This window comes from Bombina bombina, chromosome 3 (genome assembly GCF_027579735.1).
Source record: "Bombina bombina isolate aBomBom1 chromosome 3, aBomBom1.pri, whole genome shotgun sequence".
In the NCBI taxonomy this organism is placed as follows: domain Eukaryota; kingdom Metazoa; phylum Chordata; class Amphibia; order Anura; family Bombinatoridae; genus Bombina; species Bombina bombina.
Genome location: NC_069501.1, coordinates 1,048,536,809 through 1,048,553,957, shown reverse-complemented (window position 1 = coordinate 1,048,553,957; position 17,149 = coordinate 1,048,536,809). Strand labels below are relative to the sequence as shown.

General features: G+C 39.2%; 1 protein-coding gene across 6 annotated transcripts in view; it reads right to left on the bottom strand.

Moving 5' to 3' along the window:
* Positions 1-17,149, bottom strand: part of ZNF385A (zinc finger protein 385A) — a 496,048-nt gene that overhangs the window by 111,832 nt on the left and 367,067 nt on the right. For 5 of the 6 annotated variants that reach the window (XM_053708271.1, XM_053708274.1, XM_053708273.1 and 2 more), the window contains one exon: positions 16,632-16,774. The exons of the other annotated variant lie outside the window; for it this stretch is intronic. In XM_053708271.1, coding sequence (XP_053564246.1) covers positions 16,632-16,774 — 143 coding nt within the window. The remainder of the gene's footprint in view (positions 1-16,631; positions 16,775-17,149) is intronic. 6 annotated transcript variants of the gene reach the window in all.

The window sequence follows — 17,149 nt, the reverse complement described above, 5'->3', positions numbered from 1 at the left end:
GAGTACCTCATAGGGTGCCAAAGATATAACCTTTATTTTAAAGGGACACTAAACCCACATGTTTTCTTTCATGTTTCAGATAGAGCATGACATTTTAAGCAACTTTCTAATTTACTCCTATTGTCAATTTTTCTACGTTCTTTTGCTATCTTTATTTAAAAAGCAGGAATGTAAATCTTAGCAGCTAATTCCTTTATAACCCTTTTATACTAAACAGTCTGTATGAAACATTTTTGATTAGGACACCTTTTTCTATATGTCCATTATGAACTGATAATATGCCTTTCACTACTTATACATAAATTTTTCTCTTATGAGAATCAATTATTAATTCATTTAAAACTATGTACTTTTATCATTTTAAAACTTTTTAAGTTCTATAAGCCTTTGAACATCGTAACTAGGAATTTTTAACCATTGAAACACACCACTAAAGTGCAATAAAGTTTTTAACATTGTATAGAATCAAAAAGCAATTGATACTTATATTAAATTTGCATAAATGTATCAATTGATAACCGAAATCATTATGGACATTTTTGTATAAAAAGACCCCATCAGTATCATCCGGTATGGTTTGACAAAGGCTCCAAGGAGCTGAAACGCGTTACCAATACACGGATGATACACTGAGGATATTGCCGAGGACACTGCTGAGGACGTTGCTAAGACGCTGCCACGGATAGTCAGATTTCAAACAGGGATACGATTTGCCAACGTCACTTCCCGCACTTGTGGGCGTGTTCAAGGTCCGACACGGAACTTTGTGGTTTTGGCGCTACCCCTAAACTGACGAGCATTGGCAGCGGTGTTTAAAGAGGTACTTTCTCTCTGCTTTTGAACAAAGGTACGACTCTTAAAGGATTAGATTGAAAGGCTATTTTTGCTAAAGATCTTTCATACGGACACTGGGGTTTGGAGTAATAACCCTCTTCTACTATCATCATATGCTGACCTATTGTCCATACTACCTACACAGACTTTGAAATAAGACAGGACAATCCTATTTAAACAAAAAGGAGATCTGGATATATGATCTGGATATATGCTTAAGTCAGATTGTAAGCATATTAACTGCTAACATTTCTCAGGAGAAATTATTCAAAGTTACTTTTTCAAAGTTACTTTTTTAAGGTTTTTAGAAAATTTTATTTTAGATTACTTTTAGTTAGTCTCTTAGAATATTATTAGGCTGCTAAATCACTTATACATTTTTAAAAGGAACACCACTATTTATTTATTTATTTAGCTCTTAGATTGGTACCAATAGGGAGAAATAACAGTATTACACTGCTTCTGTATAATTTTTTTGTGTATTTTATATATTTTTTTCTGAATTAATAATCGATGTTTTAAACAAATAAAATGTATTGATTATTCAACATTTTAGTACAATAATAGTCCTTTTTTATATTTTTTATATATTTATTGTGATTTTCATATTATCAGCACTTTATGGACCATTTACTCTATAAATAAGAAAAATTATCGATTTAAAATAGATAACTAAATAGAAGCCATTTTTAAAAAAAGATCTATTGCCATTTGTGTCTCACACAAATTTGGCGCACACATATATACCTATATCTTTTTGCACATTCGATCATTTTCAGGCTTAGGGATTGCCTGTTTTTTATGTGTAGCTCAGATCTTATCTAGCGCATTGTTTTTCATACAATTTCCCTTTTAAAAAATCTTAGCAGCCAGCCCATTTTAGGTTCAGCACCATGGATAGCGCTTCCTTATTGGTGGCTGACATTTAGCCACCAATAAACAAGCATAACCCAGGTTCTCAAACAAAAATGGGCCGGCTCCTATGCATTACATTCCTGCTTTTTAAATAAAGATAGCAAAAGAATGAAGATAAATATGTAAAGGCTGGAAATTGAAACTACAGAAATCCTATCAGCTAGATCAGAAACAGGGTGGTGGTATCCATTTAAAAACATAAGCAGTAGAGTGGCTTCTAAAGAGCCATTAACTATAAAATTGTCTGATCTCTGTTGAATGGTTTACATAAAAATGTAAGTAGGATAATTGGAATGTTTTCAACACAATGAGATAGCAGTAGTGTATGATGCATGGGCCATTTATTTCATTAATTCCATTCTGTACATTCTACTTCTATTTTCATATTTTAATTTTGTGTATATATATATATATATATATATATATATATATATATATTCTGCACCATTAAAAATAGGCGGAGCTAAATTATGCTAATTATGGGGGTTTGACAAAGTGGGAGGGGCTTTAGGGCAGGGGGTGTGGTTAAATATTTCATGCAGGTAATTGATAGCTGCAAAGTGTCCCTGGAAATTTTTTTGAAATGTTGGCAACTATGTGAGTGCTAACTTTTGAGCTGGAAGCAGAGAGGCAGAAAGTGGGGGAAAAAGAATTATGTTTAAAAGGACCACAAGACTTCCAAGTTACCTCCCCAGTTAGGAATTGTTCAAAACTACTTATTAGAGTCATAAACATTAGAGTCATAAGCTAAGTTTATATCAGAAAGCTCTCAATAAGGATGTGAGCTAACCATGACTGATGTTACTGGCAATTACTATAATACTGGTGGGATATGGCTAATCTGCTGGATGGCAATTACTGGAATTCAGGTGGAATAGCTTTGTGCGCAGGAAAATTATTAGAATGAAAAATAATTAATATTTAATTAAAGAAAAAGAAGATGGAGGGAAGGAAGACACACAGTGATGTAAATTTATCTGAAGGAATTAGAAAAACTACTACAAAGAGACAGGTAAAGGGAAGAAAATAAATGAAATATGAGAGAGAAAAAAAAGTAAGATTTTCTTTTTTTATATACTTTAATTCCCCTATTTCAAGACAAGACTATACCAACCTTTGCTGGCTTTAGAATGGAAGCATCCCCCTCTGAGCAGCCCGCTGGGCAGGAGGAGTTAAAAATACAATCTAGCTACGCAAGTTGTGCAGTACTACGCAACGTGCGTAGGAAGATTGTAATTTAACTCCTCCTCCGTCGGTTTTCACTGATGTCCAGCAAGGGGGTGACACCATCAGAGGAGATGAATTCCTGCTTGATGCTGTCAAGGACCACCAACATCTTCTCGTGGACCACCAGTGGTCCATGGACCACTGGTTGGCGACCGCTGCTCTATTCGATGGATAAATTTGTCTTGTTGCGAAAATGTAATATAAAGGGGCCGATTTATTAGGATGCGGACGGAAATAATCCGCTGTAGCGGATCATGTCCGCCCGACATTGCTAAATGCCGACAGCATACGCTGTCGGCATTTAACATTGCACAAGCTGCATTACTTTTGGGAATTCAGAACCACACCACCAGGAGGAGGCAAAGACACCCCAGCCAAAGGCTTAAATACCTCCCCCACTTCCCTCATGCCCCAGTCATTCAGCCAGGGAACAAGGAACAGTAGGAGAAATATCAGGGTGAAAAAGGTGCCAGAAGAATAAAAAACTAAAATATGGCCGCCTCATAGATAAAACGTGGGCAGGGAGCTGTGGACTCTTCCCATCAGAAGAAAAGAAAATTATCAGGTAAGCATAATTTAAGTTTTTCTTCTTAAACGGGAAGAGTCCACAGCTGCATTCATTACTTTGTAAAACAATACCCAAGCTATAGAGGACACTGAATGCAAACAAAAGGCAGGTACAGAAGGTGGCCCCTTCAAAGGGCAACACAGCCAGAAATTACCCAACACCCGCCAAAAAAAATGGTATCGCTAGAACAAAAAAGGTGAAAAACCGAAAGGACCAAATAACTACCCATCAGTTAACATCCGGCAAGGCCGTCCTAGAGACCACTCAAAATCCATAAAGACCATTGAGCACAAAGGCATCCAAGGTGCCAAGCCCCGCAGGATCCTGGATCCGACAAAACTTACCCCCAACCCGAAAGAAGAGAACCTCCCCCTACCACCGAGGGGGAAAACGGAGGACCCAATAAGAGATCCAAAAGGACCACTAAACTAGAGTAAGAAAAAACCTCAATATGACTAAAGCAAACCCAAGGTTGCTACAAGACAACCGAACAGGGAAATTAACTCCCTAGTAGGACAAGGATCCTATCCCTACCCCCAGAGAGTAAACTCACACTTATGAAAGAGCGATCACGAGGAAGAAAAAGGCCCACCCTCAGATCCTTCAACACAACACCATATAATTGATGGTGCTCCAAGGAAGCCACTAGCTCCCCACTGTACCATAGTTTAGCAGACACAACCTCTAAAACTAGCCAAAAATAGGTAGGAACCCATATCAGGGCTGAAGAAAAATTCGTAGCCTGCAGACAAGGATTGGGAGAGACTAACTGTCCTTGTAGAGAAAGAGGCTCTCTGTGAGAATACAGAGCCACAGCTGAACAGGAGCTCGCGAGATCCAGCCTCAAAGCAGCAAGCTGACCCTAAGCCATCGTGGGACACTATCCCACAGAGAAATTCCCATCCAGGAAGAAATCTAGACCCTAGATAACATCCAACACCAGCAGCAAATGCCACCAGCGGAGGGATGAAAACACAGTGAGCCCCCCACCGAAGGTAGGAGAAAAGGATCAACTGAAAGTACACGGACAAGACTCAACAGAGCAGTCAGATCTCCGACCCCCACTCCGAGGTAACAAACCCAAAAAAGGCTGGCAACGTCCGAAGACAGAGAATGCACAATCTCCAAACCAGACCTCAGGAGGAGAAAGGAAGGGTCTAAGAGGAAAACGAGACCCATAAGAGAACAACTCTGACCAATTACTTAAATCTGGCATGCTACCATGAGCCATGACAGAAATACTATGTGTTTGGGTACCAGAACCATTACACAGCTCCCTTCCTTAAAAAGGGACACTCCCCAAAAAGGGAGATAGGGCACTGAATTACAGCATCCTAGAACCAGAATCCAGCCCCCATGCAGAGCCGGTGCTAGAATTTTTGGCCACACAGGCGAGGAAATATTTTGCCGCCACCCCCCCCAATTACATCCCATCCCATTGCTAGTTAAAGGGATATGAAACCCACATTTTTATATCATGATTCAGATAGAGCATGTCATTTTAAGCAACTTTCTAATTAACTCCTATTATCAATTTTCTTTGTTCTCTTGGTATCTGTATTTGAAAAGCAGGAATGTAAGCTTAGGAGCCGGCCCATTTTTGGTTCAGCACCTGAGTAGCGCTTGCTGATTGGTGGCTAAATTCAAATCAAACAGTGGTAGTGCTGCATAGCAAATCAAACTAATTTGCTATGCGGCACTTCTAATGTTTGATTTGCTATGCCACACTACTACTAACAGTAGTAATGCTGCATAACAAATCAGATAGTGGTAGTCCTGCATAGCAAATCAAACAGTGGTAGTGCTGTATAGCAAATCCAACAGTAGAATTTTGCGATTTTTCTGTGTACATTAGCAGAAAAGGGACTGCCATATTATTGATTGGTAACATAACTGGAATATGTTTATTATTTTACTACACATTTTTTCTTTCTTTCTTTTCTTCTACATGTAACACATGAATGCACAACTTGGTATACACAAAAGGGTGAATATTATAACATACTAAGAAGTTTATATTCAGTTTGTTATTGAAATAAAAATGCCAAAAAAACACACATAGACAGCAGCCTTTTATGCAGCTGCCCTTTGCAATTTTTCTGTTTGCATTAGCAGAAAAGGGATTGCCATATTATTGATTGGTAACATAACTGGAATATATTTATTATTTTACTACACATTTTTTCTTTCTTTCTTTTCTTCTACATGTAACACATGAATGCACAACTTGGTATACACAAAAGGGTGAATATTTCAATTTTTAATTTTGCAAAGTCAATTTTTTAGTTGCAAAGTATATTTTTTCTAGTGAACAACCAATTAGCCTCAGAGACACCTGATAGCTCACACAGGTGAGAATAAATTAGGAACACACCCCTTAGAATGGACACAATTGTTTGTTTGTAGGGTATAAAAGGCAGAGGTAGGAATGATTATGATATGCCTGATGAAACGGTTTGCCAACCGAGAAATGCGTTGCAATCATTGGGGCCAACTGGGTGACCCTGTAATCCACTTTGTATAACAACCCTGGTGTTGTTTTTAAATTTTTGTTTTTAATAAATATTTGCAAATTTTTACTTTTGGAGTGGATCTCATTTCCTACCATCTGCCTGCAATCACTACTAAGTGCACAGCTACTGAGAAGCATTAAACCTGCCTTTGTTTTCACTGCATCAAAACCAAAAGATCGTTTGTTTGGGTGAGCTGCCACACCTGCCTGAATCTGCAGCCTGTATCTACCAGCACATTGGTGTGCTTTGGGAGTATGTGAGTACCCACTTTATACTATAAAGCACATTTATATGTATCATCCTTAATGGTCTGCACATATAGTGCTCGTTTGTTTTACACCTGTTGCAGAACTACAGTATTGGAAGTATCCTTGAACGGGTGAGCTGTCAAACCCATCTAAATCTACAGCCTGCCCCTACCAGCACATGAGTGTGCTCGTGGAGTATGTGAGTACTCATTTGGCTATTCTGTTGCTTTTTCTTATGTCTTCAATCAGACTATACCACAAATGAGGCGCCCCTCTGTTTTTTATTTCTCCTGCACAGCAAATCGAACAGTGGTACTGCTGCAGGGATTTACCTATGTATTTAACCTGCATTATCAACGCCAGCTTTCTAACAAATTTAGAGCATGTAATTTTTGAAATGAGACAACCCTTTAATAATAAGGTGTATTTAACTAACCTCTATTCAGTGTCTAACTGTGCTCAGTTGTAAACATTCTTTTTCTACTTTGCGGTGTGCTCATCACAGTGTTGTATTTTTGGGCCTCCCACACTAACTCACACATAATGATTGGGCTGCACTGTATTTTATGTTGTCTCTACTTGATGCAAGCAACATTCCATTTTGTATTTTTATGGCTAGCCATCTTTATTAAACAATGGTGTATTTAAGTATAAGGCAATGGAACATTTCTTAACCCCTTGGCTTCCAGATATGGCTAGAATGTTTCTAGTCAATCATGTCATATGATTTATTGTGTACATTGAAGAGGTTAAAAAAAACATACACCTTGCAGCTGGGGTGGCTTCACGTTACTACCTGCTTGCAGTGAAAATACTGGCCCTGTGGTGTAAGAGTTTAGGTTTAGACTGGGTTAAAACTTACTGTTGCCAGCTAGCTGTTTCTGTTCATTTTGGCAGTCAGAATATAAATAAGACTTACACTATTAACCATTCAGCAGCCAATACAAAAAGAGAGCTTAGTATTGAATATGGGGTTACCCTATGCAAAAATCAAAACAACCAGAACTACAAAATTGTTATATATCTTTTTTATTTATTTTTTTGTAACTCAATTATGCTGTGTAATGTGTTTTTTCCCTAGATCTACCCTCTGAACAAATCGATGTGAGATGGCACAGGAAGTGTGCGGATTAGCTGTCCGCCATCCTACCTCTCACTCCTGTAGTGCCGGTCTGGCCGTCTGGGTGGGCATAACTCACGTGGCACTGGCTGAGCCTCAAAATAATTTTCACTGCAGTGAACAGTGTCAGTCATGAGGCGCCAACATCCGCGGTTCATCGCACGTTTCCCTCTCAGACTCCACGGCACTAAATGACTGTCTGTGCACACACAGTCTCTCAGTGTTACGCTGCGTGCAAGTGAGCTTCACAAACGCACACCCCTGCCATTCTGCCTACATTCCATAGCATAGTTTCAGCAGGCTCAGCTCAGCCAGGGGGCGCCTGCGCAGAATTGAAAGCACATAAATAATTTTTCACTCAGTCACGCTGCTTAATTGAAATTGCCAATGCCGGCAGCCAGGCAGATCCAGTGCCCCCCCTGCTGGGGGCACTCCAAGGGAACTGCCTAGATGCCTTACACAAGTACCGGCCCTGCCCCCATGACATCTTACAAACAAGGAAGGGAATAACCCCTCAGAACAAGAAGATAAGGACTCTCAGGGCCTCAATGGATACTGTAACCAAAATTTCCCCAAGGGAGAGGAAATGCAAGGGAAACCACTTCCCCAGCCATAGGCATAGCAAAAGGTAGTAGCAAAATGGTAAAAACAATACCAAAAGTGAAGAACCCTTCGGCCATTACCGACATCTCAGTTGAGACAAACAACCACAAGCCCACCTCAAAGCTGCAATAGCTGCCCCTGACGTCACTGTAAGATCCCTCCAGAGAGACAGCAAAACTTAACTTCAGGCAGTTACCAAATCTCCCATGAGAGACAAAACCAATCCCCCTAAAGGGACAAGTGGAAGTTCCAAAACCTAAGGGTTGAAATGAACCCAGTCCCGAAACCAGAAATCCGGAACCCGAAATCTCAGACAAGAGACATGGCCACAAGCCAGACCCCCAGAAAAACAGGACCGGCCGTATGTTCTGACCCCCTGAGGAACCAACGAGTTGCCTCATATGGAGGAGTGCACCCTAGGTAGTGCATCCCACATGCCCATGTCCTTGGACATCGGACACTCAGACCAAAGAGACATCTTGACAGGCCTAAGAAGATGACAACCAGCACCCGGAGGTGGATCCAAACCCAGGATTCCTCTGGCAAGCCCAGAGAGCTAGATCTCCTAGATGTTCGAAGGGTAACACCCCAAAGTCCAGAGACCACAGAGCTTACAAGGAACAGGGCTCCGTCAAAGATCCATACAGGATCAGCCTTCCGGAAATCCCTGTACCGCACAAGGAATAACGATAGATGCCCCACAACTCCTGGCAGACAATCTGATCAGGGGTGATTGGTGGGGGAAAAAGGGAATAACCCAAACCCCTGTGCTCCAAATTATAAGAGTGTGAGAGATACTGAAAAGGAAAGTAAGAAGGACATAGCCGGACTTCCAGATGCATATGACCAGACCACCCAAGAAGGGAAAAAAGCAGCCCCAGCAACCTCGAGAGGTACCTGCGACTAGGCCATAAGAACAGACATCCAGAAGATACCAAGAGTGAAAACAAAATTCGCCATCCAAACTGGTACCCCAAATGTCCTGAGGTCATCCAAACCATTTGGGAATGGAGAACTTCGGTTCCGAGGCCAAAGGACCTCCCGAACCCACGATGAAGCCTTAGCAGGATCCGAACCCAGAACCCCCTCAACATTAGGAACGGTATAGAGGACCAAAAGGCAACAAGAAAAACGAACACTTCACCGAAGTGAACTACTCAGCACCCGACAGGATAACCAGCACACCGGCACCACGTGGGTGACATGAACCTTAAGGAACATCAGCTAGTGCCCGACCAGTACCTGCCTGGTACAAGAACACTCCGGAACTGTCCAAGGTTCAAGAAAAATTGAAGCCCCCGAAGGGATCGATAACATAAACCATAAATATAACTATCTTTGCATATAGTAATGCGCAACTTCAGAGGAAGTGCCCATGCATCCACAAAATCACAAGTATCAGTTCCAGAGAAGAAAAGTTCCCAAATGGAAAACTATAACAGACAAGAGCTTCTTAAAACAAATCAAACACATTCTAACCAGATCAAATAAAATGAAGGCAGCACCCTTGGGTAAAAGCCCAAGGAGAATGGGCACACTAACAGGACCAGCCGATCAGAGGCCCCATTCTCCCAAGGTCAGAACTGGAACAGATACTTAAAAGAAAAGAAAAAACAGAGACGTCAAGGAGATTGGCTTCATCCCCATACATCTAATCCAGTTTGTCGTCCAGCCCAGAAGACCGAGGATCCCTCCGCACATTAGGACTGGGATCCTCCAGCAGCGCCATAACATGCCTTAGTAGTACACAAAGACGTGTCAGTCTATAACGGAAGGCAAAATAATCCCCCGCCAGATCGATAGACGACCCTGGCCCTGAGGGTGAAGCGTCAGAGGCCATCGCTTCCCCAGAAGGCCGAACTGACTCAGGCGATCCCATGCCCAAGGAACCCTGGTTAACAGAACACGGACAGTATCTTAAAAATACCTCTCTTGGAAGATATAAATGTGCCAGCGCCATAGATATGGCCATGCAGAGCCATGCTGTAACCTCTGGAAGAAACAAGCCGCCCTCCGGAGAAGGATTAACAGCCCTAGGGACACCTGCTTGCGTAGCAAAAGAAGAACACCTGCTTGCGTAGCAAAAGAAGGTTCTGTGGCACGCGCCTCACAGGACATGGAATCCTCAGGAGCGAATGGCTCAATGCACTCTAAGTTCCCTGATTATGGGGAAGAGAGTACTCTAGAATGTCAATTGGAACATAACTGATGGGCATGGATAACCCGGGCCATTTCATACTCTTCGCAAGACGTATACTCTGTATAGGAGATATCCGTCTCCAAAAAATCAGAATCCTCCATAAATTGCAGATTGCAATTATGGACAAACACTAAACGGCACCTTACACCTCCTGAGACTCAGCCAACTAATGAGCAGACTCTCACCGTCGCCACTCAATCAGGGTAAGGAAATGGAAAATGCAACGTGACCACACCCGGTCATGAGGTACACCATGTAAACCAAAAAAAAGACGCACCATTCTATAGGACTGTGCAGTCTGATGAATAAGGCATTTATGTTCTGAATAGCCACGAGCCCGAGCATCACTACACATTAGCAGACAGAATCACATAACAAACATGATTAAAATCCCCCCTGTTCAACAACCCCCCTCAGGAGATATTAACCCTTGATTCCATAAGATAAAGGAGTCCCCACAGGGACCCTGACTTCTTCGTTAACATTACATTCACATATTGAAATAAAATGAAACGATCTTACCGGAATCTACGCTGTGGTACAGGAACACAGCCCTTCAAGTGTGATAGATAGTAGCCTCGCATGGACTTGAGTGAATACAGGCAGGCAGCAAAACTCGTCAATGCTGATTGCCTAGGAGCTGTTAACATGAGTCGGGATGGTTTCGCAGAAATACTCTCCCTGCATCTCCTCGCTCATCCATGCTCTCACTGAGAGACTGACAGGATTACTTAAAACTACAGTCTCATTTTGAAGAGTACTACCCTCCATGAGAGACTATCTTCAATCTTCTGACACTTCTCTGCCAACCTCCTGTGACGAAAGGCAAAGAATGACTGGGGGATGAGGGAAGTGGGGGAGGTATTTAAGCCTTTGGCTGGGGTGTCTTTGCCTCCTCCTGGTGGCCAGGTTCAGAATTCCAAAAAGTAATGAATACAGCTGTGGACTCTTCTCGTTTAAGAAGAAAATTGAAATTGAAATAGGAGTAAATTAGAAAGTTGCTTAAAATTGCATCCTTTATCTAAATCATGGAAGATAAAATTTGGGTTTAGTATCCCTTTATGGAGCAGCGGTCTTAAGACGGATCGCGCTGAAACTGCTGCATTCGCAGCATGTTAAATCGGCCCCAAAATCTTAAATTATACATAAAGTCAAACATGTTTGCAATATACTTTTATTACTAATCTTTCCATCATATTCTGTAATTTAATTCCAAAACAATTGTGAGTTTTCTAAATCCTGTGAAAATTGGAAGTGCACACTTCCGACTTCATAAACCTAACCATGTTAAATTCTACACAGTCATTGTTTGATCCCTATAGTAGCATGTGTATATATATATATATATATATATATATATATATATATATATATATATATACAGGGAGTGCAGAATTATTAGGCAAGTTGTATTTTTGAGGATTAATTTTATTATTGAATAACAACCATGTTCTCAATGAACCCAAAAAACTCATTAATATCAAAGCTGAATATTTTTGGAAGTAGTTTTTAGTTTGTTTTTAGTTTTAGCTATTTTAGGGGGATATCTGTGTGTGCAGGTGACTATTACTGTGCATAATTATTAGGCAACTTAACAAAAAACAAATATATACCCATTTCAATTATTTATTTTTACCAGTGAAACCAATATAACATCTCAACATTCACAAATATACATTTCTGACATTCAAAAACAAAACAAAAACAAATTAGTGACAAATATAGCCACATTTCTTTGCAAGGACACTCAAAAGCCTGCCATCCATGGATTCTGTCAGTGTTTTGATCTGTTCACCATCAACATTGCGTGCAGCAGCAACCACAGCCTCCCAGACACTGTTCAGAGAGGTGTACTGTTTTCCCTCCTTGTAAATCTCACATTTGATGATGGACCACAGGTTCTCAATGGGGTTCAGATCAGGTGAACAAGGAGGCCATGTCATTAGATTTTCTTCTTTTATACCCTTTCTTGCCAGCCATGCTGTGGAGTACTTGGACGCGTGTGATGGAGCATTTTCCTGCATGAAAATCATGTTTTTCTTGAAGGATGCAGACTTCTTCCTGTACCACTGCTTGAAGAAGGTGTCTTCCAGAAACTGGCAGTAGGACTGGGAGTTGAGCTTGACTCCATCCTCAACCCGAAAAGGCCCCACAAGCTCATCTTTGATGATACCAGCCCAAACCAGTACTCCACCTCCACCTTGCTGGCGTCTGAGTCGGACTGGAGCTCTCTGCCCTTTACCAATCCAGCCACGGGCCCATCCATCTGGCCCATCAAGACTCACTCTTATTTCATCAGTCCATAAAACCTTAGAAAAATCAGTCTTGAGATATTTCTTGGCCCAGTCTTGATGTGTCAGCTTGTGTGTCTTGTTCAGTGGTGGTCGTCTTTCAGCCTTTCTTACCTTGGCCATGTCTCTGAGTATTGCACACCTTGTGCTTTTGGGCACTCCATTGATGTTGCAGCTCTGAAATATGGCCAAACTGGTGGCAAGTGGCATCTTGGCAGCTGCACGCTTGACTTTTCTCAGTTCATGGGCAGTTATTTTGCGCCTTGGTTTTTCCACACGCTTCTTGCGACCCTGTTGACTATTTTGAATGAAACGCTTGATTGTTCGATGATCACGCTTCAGAAGCTTTGCAATTTTAAGAGTGCTGCATCCCTCTGCAAGATATCTCGCTATTTTTGACTTTTCTGAGCCTGTCAAGTCCTTCTTTTGACCCATTTTGCCAAAGGAAAGGAAGTTGCCTAATAATTATGCACACCTGATATAGGGTGTTGATGTCATTAGACCACACCCCTTCTCATTACAGAGATGCACATCACCTAATATGCTTAATTGGTAGTAGGCTTTCGAGCCTATACAGCTTGGAGTAAGACAACATGCATAAGAGGATGGTGTGGTCAAAATACTCATTTGCCTAATAATTCTGCACTCCCTGTATGTTCTTATCAGATCTCATTATAGAAGACGTGGTATGAGGCTTTTAAAGAGGTTTGACCCTGAACTGTAAAATTATAAAAATTTTGCTAAACATTTAGAGGTCAATTTCAATTCTTTAGAAAAGCTTATTAAAGCTGGTCAATTGCAATCAATCTAAAAATCTTCTTTAATAAAAAAAAAAAAATGGGATTGCCTCTTTTTTTATGATTACATGATCTTAGTGAATCACAATCTTAGTGAGCCAAACACAGCCAAGCTTTATAACTCACTCGCTATCTAATCTCCATTTTCCCACAATTTATTATTATTATAGTAATTGTTCAACCTGTGGGTGTAGCCTTTGGCTGTTGTTGTCGATGCGTCTATTTAGTTTTTGTTTACCCAATAACGTGTGGTCAAGTAGCTTGGGTTTGCTGCTGCCCATGCATTGTTTGGGGGGTGACTTTTCTGATAACTGATCCTATTTTTTCCAATATGGAAATGTTATCGCTTGCATTGTGGTAATTATAATGTTCCAAAAAGGCATATCGGGAGCCGAAATACAGACACTAAACAGAATCGACAAGATAATTAGATACACTTATCTAAAGGATTTGTGATCTATGCAGACATTTTTTATCATAGGGACATTATACACTAGATTTTTCTTTGCATAACTGTTTTGTAGATGATCCATTTATATAGCCCATCTGTATATTTTTGCTTATTTTTAAAAACATGATTCTGATTTTTAGACTCCTAACAAAGCCCCAAAGTATCACACGTAGACTGAAGTCTTCAGATTCCTGCTGCGCCTCTTTATGTAATCTGTTTTTTCATATGCAAGAAAGGGGGGAGTGTCTGCTCTTTCTGCTTTCCCCTTTCACTTGGTGTCCCAGCCTAAACTCATCAACAGTGCAAATCTGGGAACTTCTTAGTAGTTTTTAAAAGATTTTATACTGGACTTTTAGATCAGTATCTGTGCATATTCTTCTTTATAGTGGTGCTTATTATTTGCAATTAAATGAAAATTGGTGTATACTGTTCCTTTAATTGCTAATTTATACTACTTAATGAAAATGTGTTTAATGTCCCTTTAAATAAATTAATTAAGAAATTCTGTCAAGTATATTTCATGCAGAAGCAGACTGGCAACTAATATTCTTGCTGCAGTAGCTATAAATAATTTATAAACTTGCACTGGAGGTATTTGAAAACAGCCAGCTGCAGTCTAAGTAAAGTTTTTTTTTTAATGTTCAAAATATGTTGTTTTTTTTCTTTTCATTTTTGATAGAAAATGAGAGTGTAATTCCTCCACTCAATATATTTTATAAAAAATGTACTTGTTTACCTAATTGTATCGAAACATAAATAAATTGCCAAATAACCAACAACGACAAAAATGAAAGAACACTATTTAAGCATCATATAGATATGTTTTATGAAAATGCTGATTAAATGTATAAAAGAAACAGGAAGTGCAGATTTGTTCACAACCTTCTTCAGTATTATTTGTTAACTGGCTGCTAAGAAAAACTCCAGGAGCATAAAAAAATAAATGGATTTTTATTTTTTTGTTTAGTTTTTTTTTGCAGAATAGGAAAATCATTTTAAAAACTGTAATAAATTTTAAAAGGATACTAAACCCAATTTTGTTTCTTTCATGATTTAAATAGAGCATGCAATTGTAAGCAACTTTTTAATTTACTCCTATGATACATTTTCCTTCGTTCTCTTCGTATCTTTATTTGAAAAAACAGGAATGTAAAGCTTACAAGCCGGCCCATTTTTGGCTCACCACCCTGGGTAGCGCTTGCTGATTAGTGGCTACATTTAACTCCCCAATCAGCAAGTGCTACCCAGGTGCTGAACCAAACCTTTTTGCTGATGAACGTTAACAATACATTTTTTTGTGCATATCTTTGTGTGAATGGTTAAATTATTCATTTTGTTTGATGTTTAAATTACTAATTTCACTGTGCACTTTTCTAATGTATGAATCTCCTTCCCATACAAAAATCCAGTATACGCTCCTTAGCGAGAAACCCTGTTTTCCGGGTAAAAAGCGGCTTATGATAATTCTACCAGGGAAATAAAAGCACTCTTATACAATCTTGCAAGCACAGAGACCTTTAGCTCATCAGGCCAGAGAAAGGTATAGGTGTCCTAACTATAGTAATTGTAAATGTAATTTAATGTATTTTTATTATACTTGAGATAATTCAGGAACTGATCCTAATCAGATTTCATGTTCTTTTCACATTAGTACATAATACAAACCAGCAGAGTAATTTACATGGTTCACTGACTACTTTAAAATATTTTTCAGACTAAAATAACTGCAGAGGAAAATGGGTCCTTAAACTACAGCCATATGGTTCCTTTCTGTGTTATTATTTTGAGTATTTAAGTATGACTTCATTAAACAATTTATATGACTGTCTGCCCATGTGTTTGCAGACATTCTCTGGTTTATAAAAAAAATGCTCATATTAGGGTATTTTGCAGTGTATATCTTTGTAAAAGATCATGTACTGTATTTAATGTATGATGGTATTTTTTATTTTTATTATGATTTCTATTATCTTAGCTTACAATTTATCACTGTTGTGGCGCCTGTATACTTGTATTTGATGTCAATGTATGATGATATATATATTTTTATTACTAATAATTTGTATTATGTTGTCAGTTAACAATTAAAGGGATATGAAACCCAAATATTTAATTTTGTGATTCAGACAGAGCATACTATTTTAAAAAAGTTTCCAATTTACTTCTATAAAATTTGCTTTGTTCCTTTAAATGTGTCACTTTTATTGCATCTATAGATTGAGCTGTTCTTTGTTGTTACTCTGTGTCAATGAGATGTTTAATTAGTAACTAAGCTCTGAAAAACACAAAAACAAAATAATTAATAACCCCTAACTTTTACAGCGCTGCATAATATCTTAGCGCTTTAAAAACAATCCTTTTAATAGTTATAATAACCACTTTAAGGTTTTATTTAATACATGATCTTTAAAGGGATATGAAACCCAAAAATGTTCTTTCGTGATTCAGATAGAGCATAACATTTTCTTAAAAGTTTTTAATTTACTTCTATGATCAAATTTGCTTAATTCTCATGGTATTCTTTGTTCAAGAGATACCTAGGTAGGCGTATGGAGCACTACATGTCAGGAAGTCCTGCAGCCATCTAGTGCTCTTGCAGATGGATAACATTCTTGCACAACTGCTCCAAGAGAACAAAGACCATTTTATAATAGAAGTTAATTAGAAAGTTAATAAAAGTCGCATGTGCTATCTGAATCATGAAAGAAAAAACTTGGGTTTTATGTCCCTTTAAGTAAAAACATGCGAATATCTGTATATCACATCCAACTATCAAGCTGGGTTGTATAATAAAATGAGTAATAATTCATTATCATAGCTAATGTTCTTTAGGACCAATATGTCAGCACACTGTAGCATCTTACCGTTCTAAATGCAGGAAACAGACCCAAGGCCGGCTGAGGCTCCACAGGAAATGACAGGAAGGGTTTGATATGGAGTGGGCGCTGTACCATGGCTGCTGGGGGACGTAGCAAGGTCGGCAGGCCACAACTTCTGTTAATGCTACCTGTATAGTGAACAGAGGGCAGATGTAGTAATATGTACTGAGAACAACACTACAGCACATACCTTCATTCATATTTCACATTTCAGTCATGAGAGCTTGAAATATATTTTATGGCTAGAATGTACCCAGCTTAAAGGGATAGGAAACCCCCCCAAAAAATAAATTTTTTAAAACATCATATTTAGTTGTAAAAGTCACCAAATAACACCTATTAGCCAATTTTTACCGTTTACCTGAAAATTGGACTTGAAAATAAAAGTTCTGCCAAACCCTTCTTTTGCTTCATTATGCTGTATAATTACAGTGTGGCGTCCCGCATGCGCATTTACATTAAGTTAAGGAAACACATGTGCATATCTATCTTCTCTCCTGGAG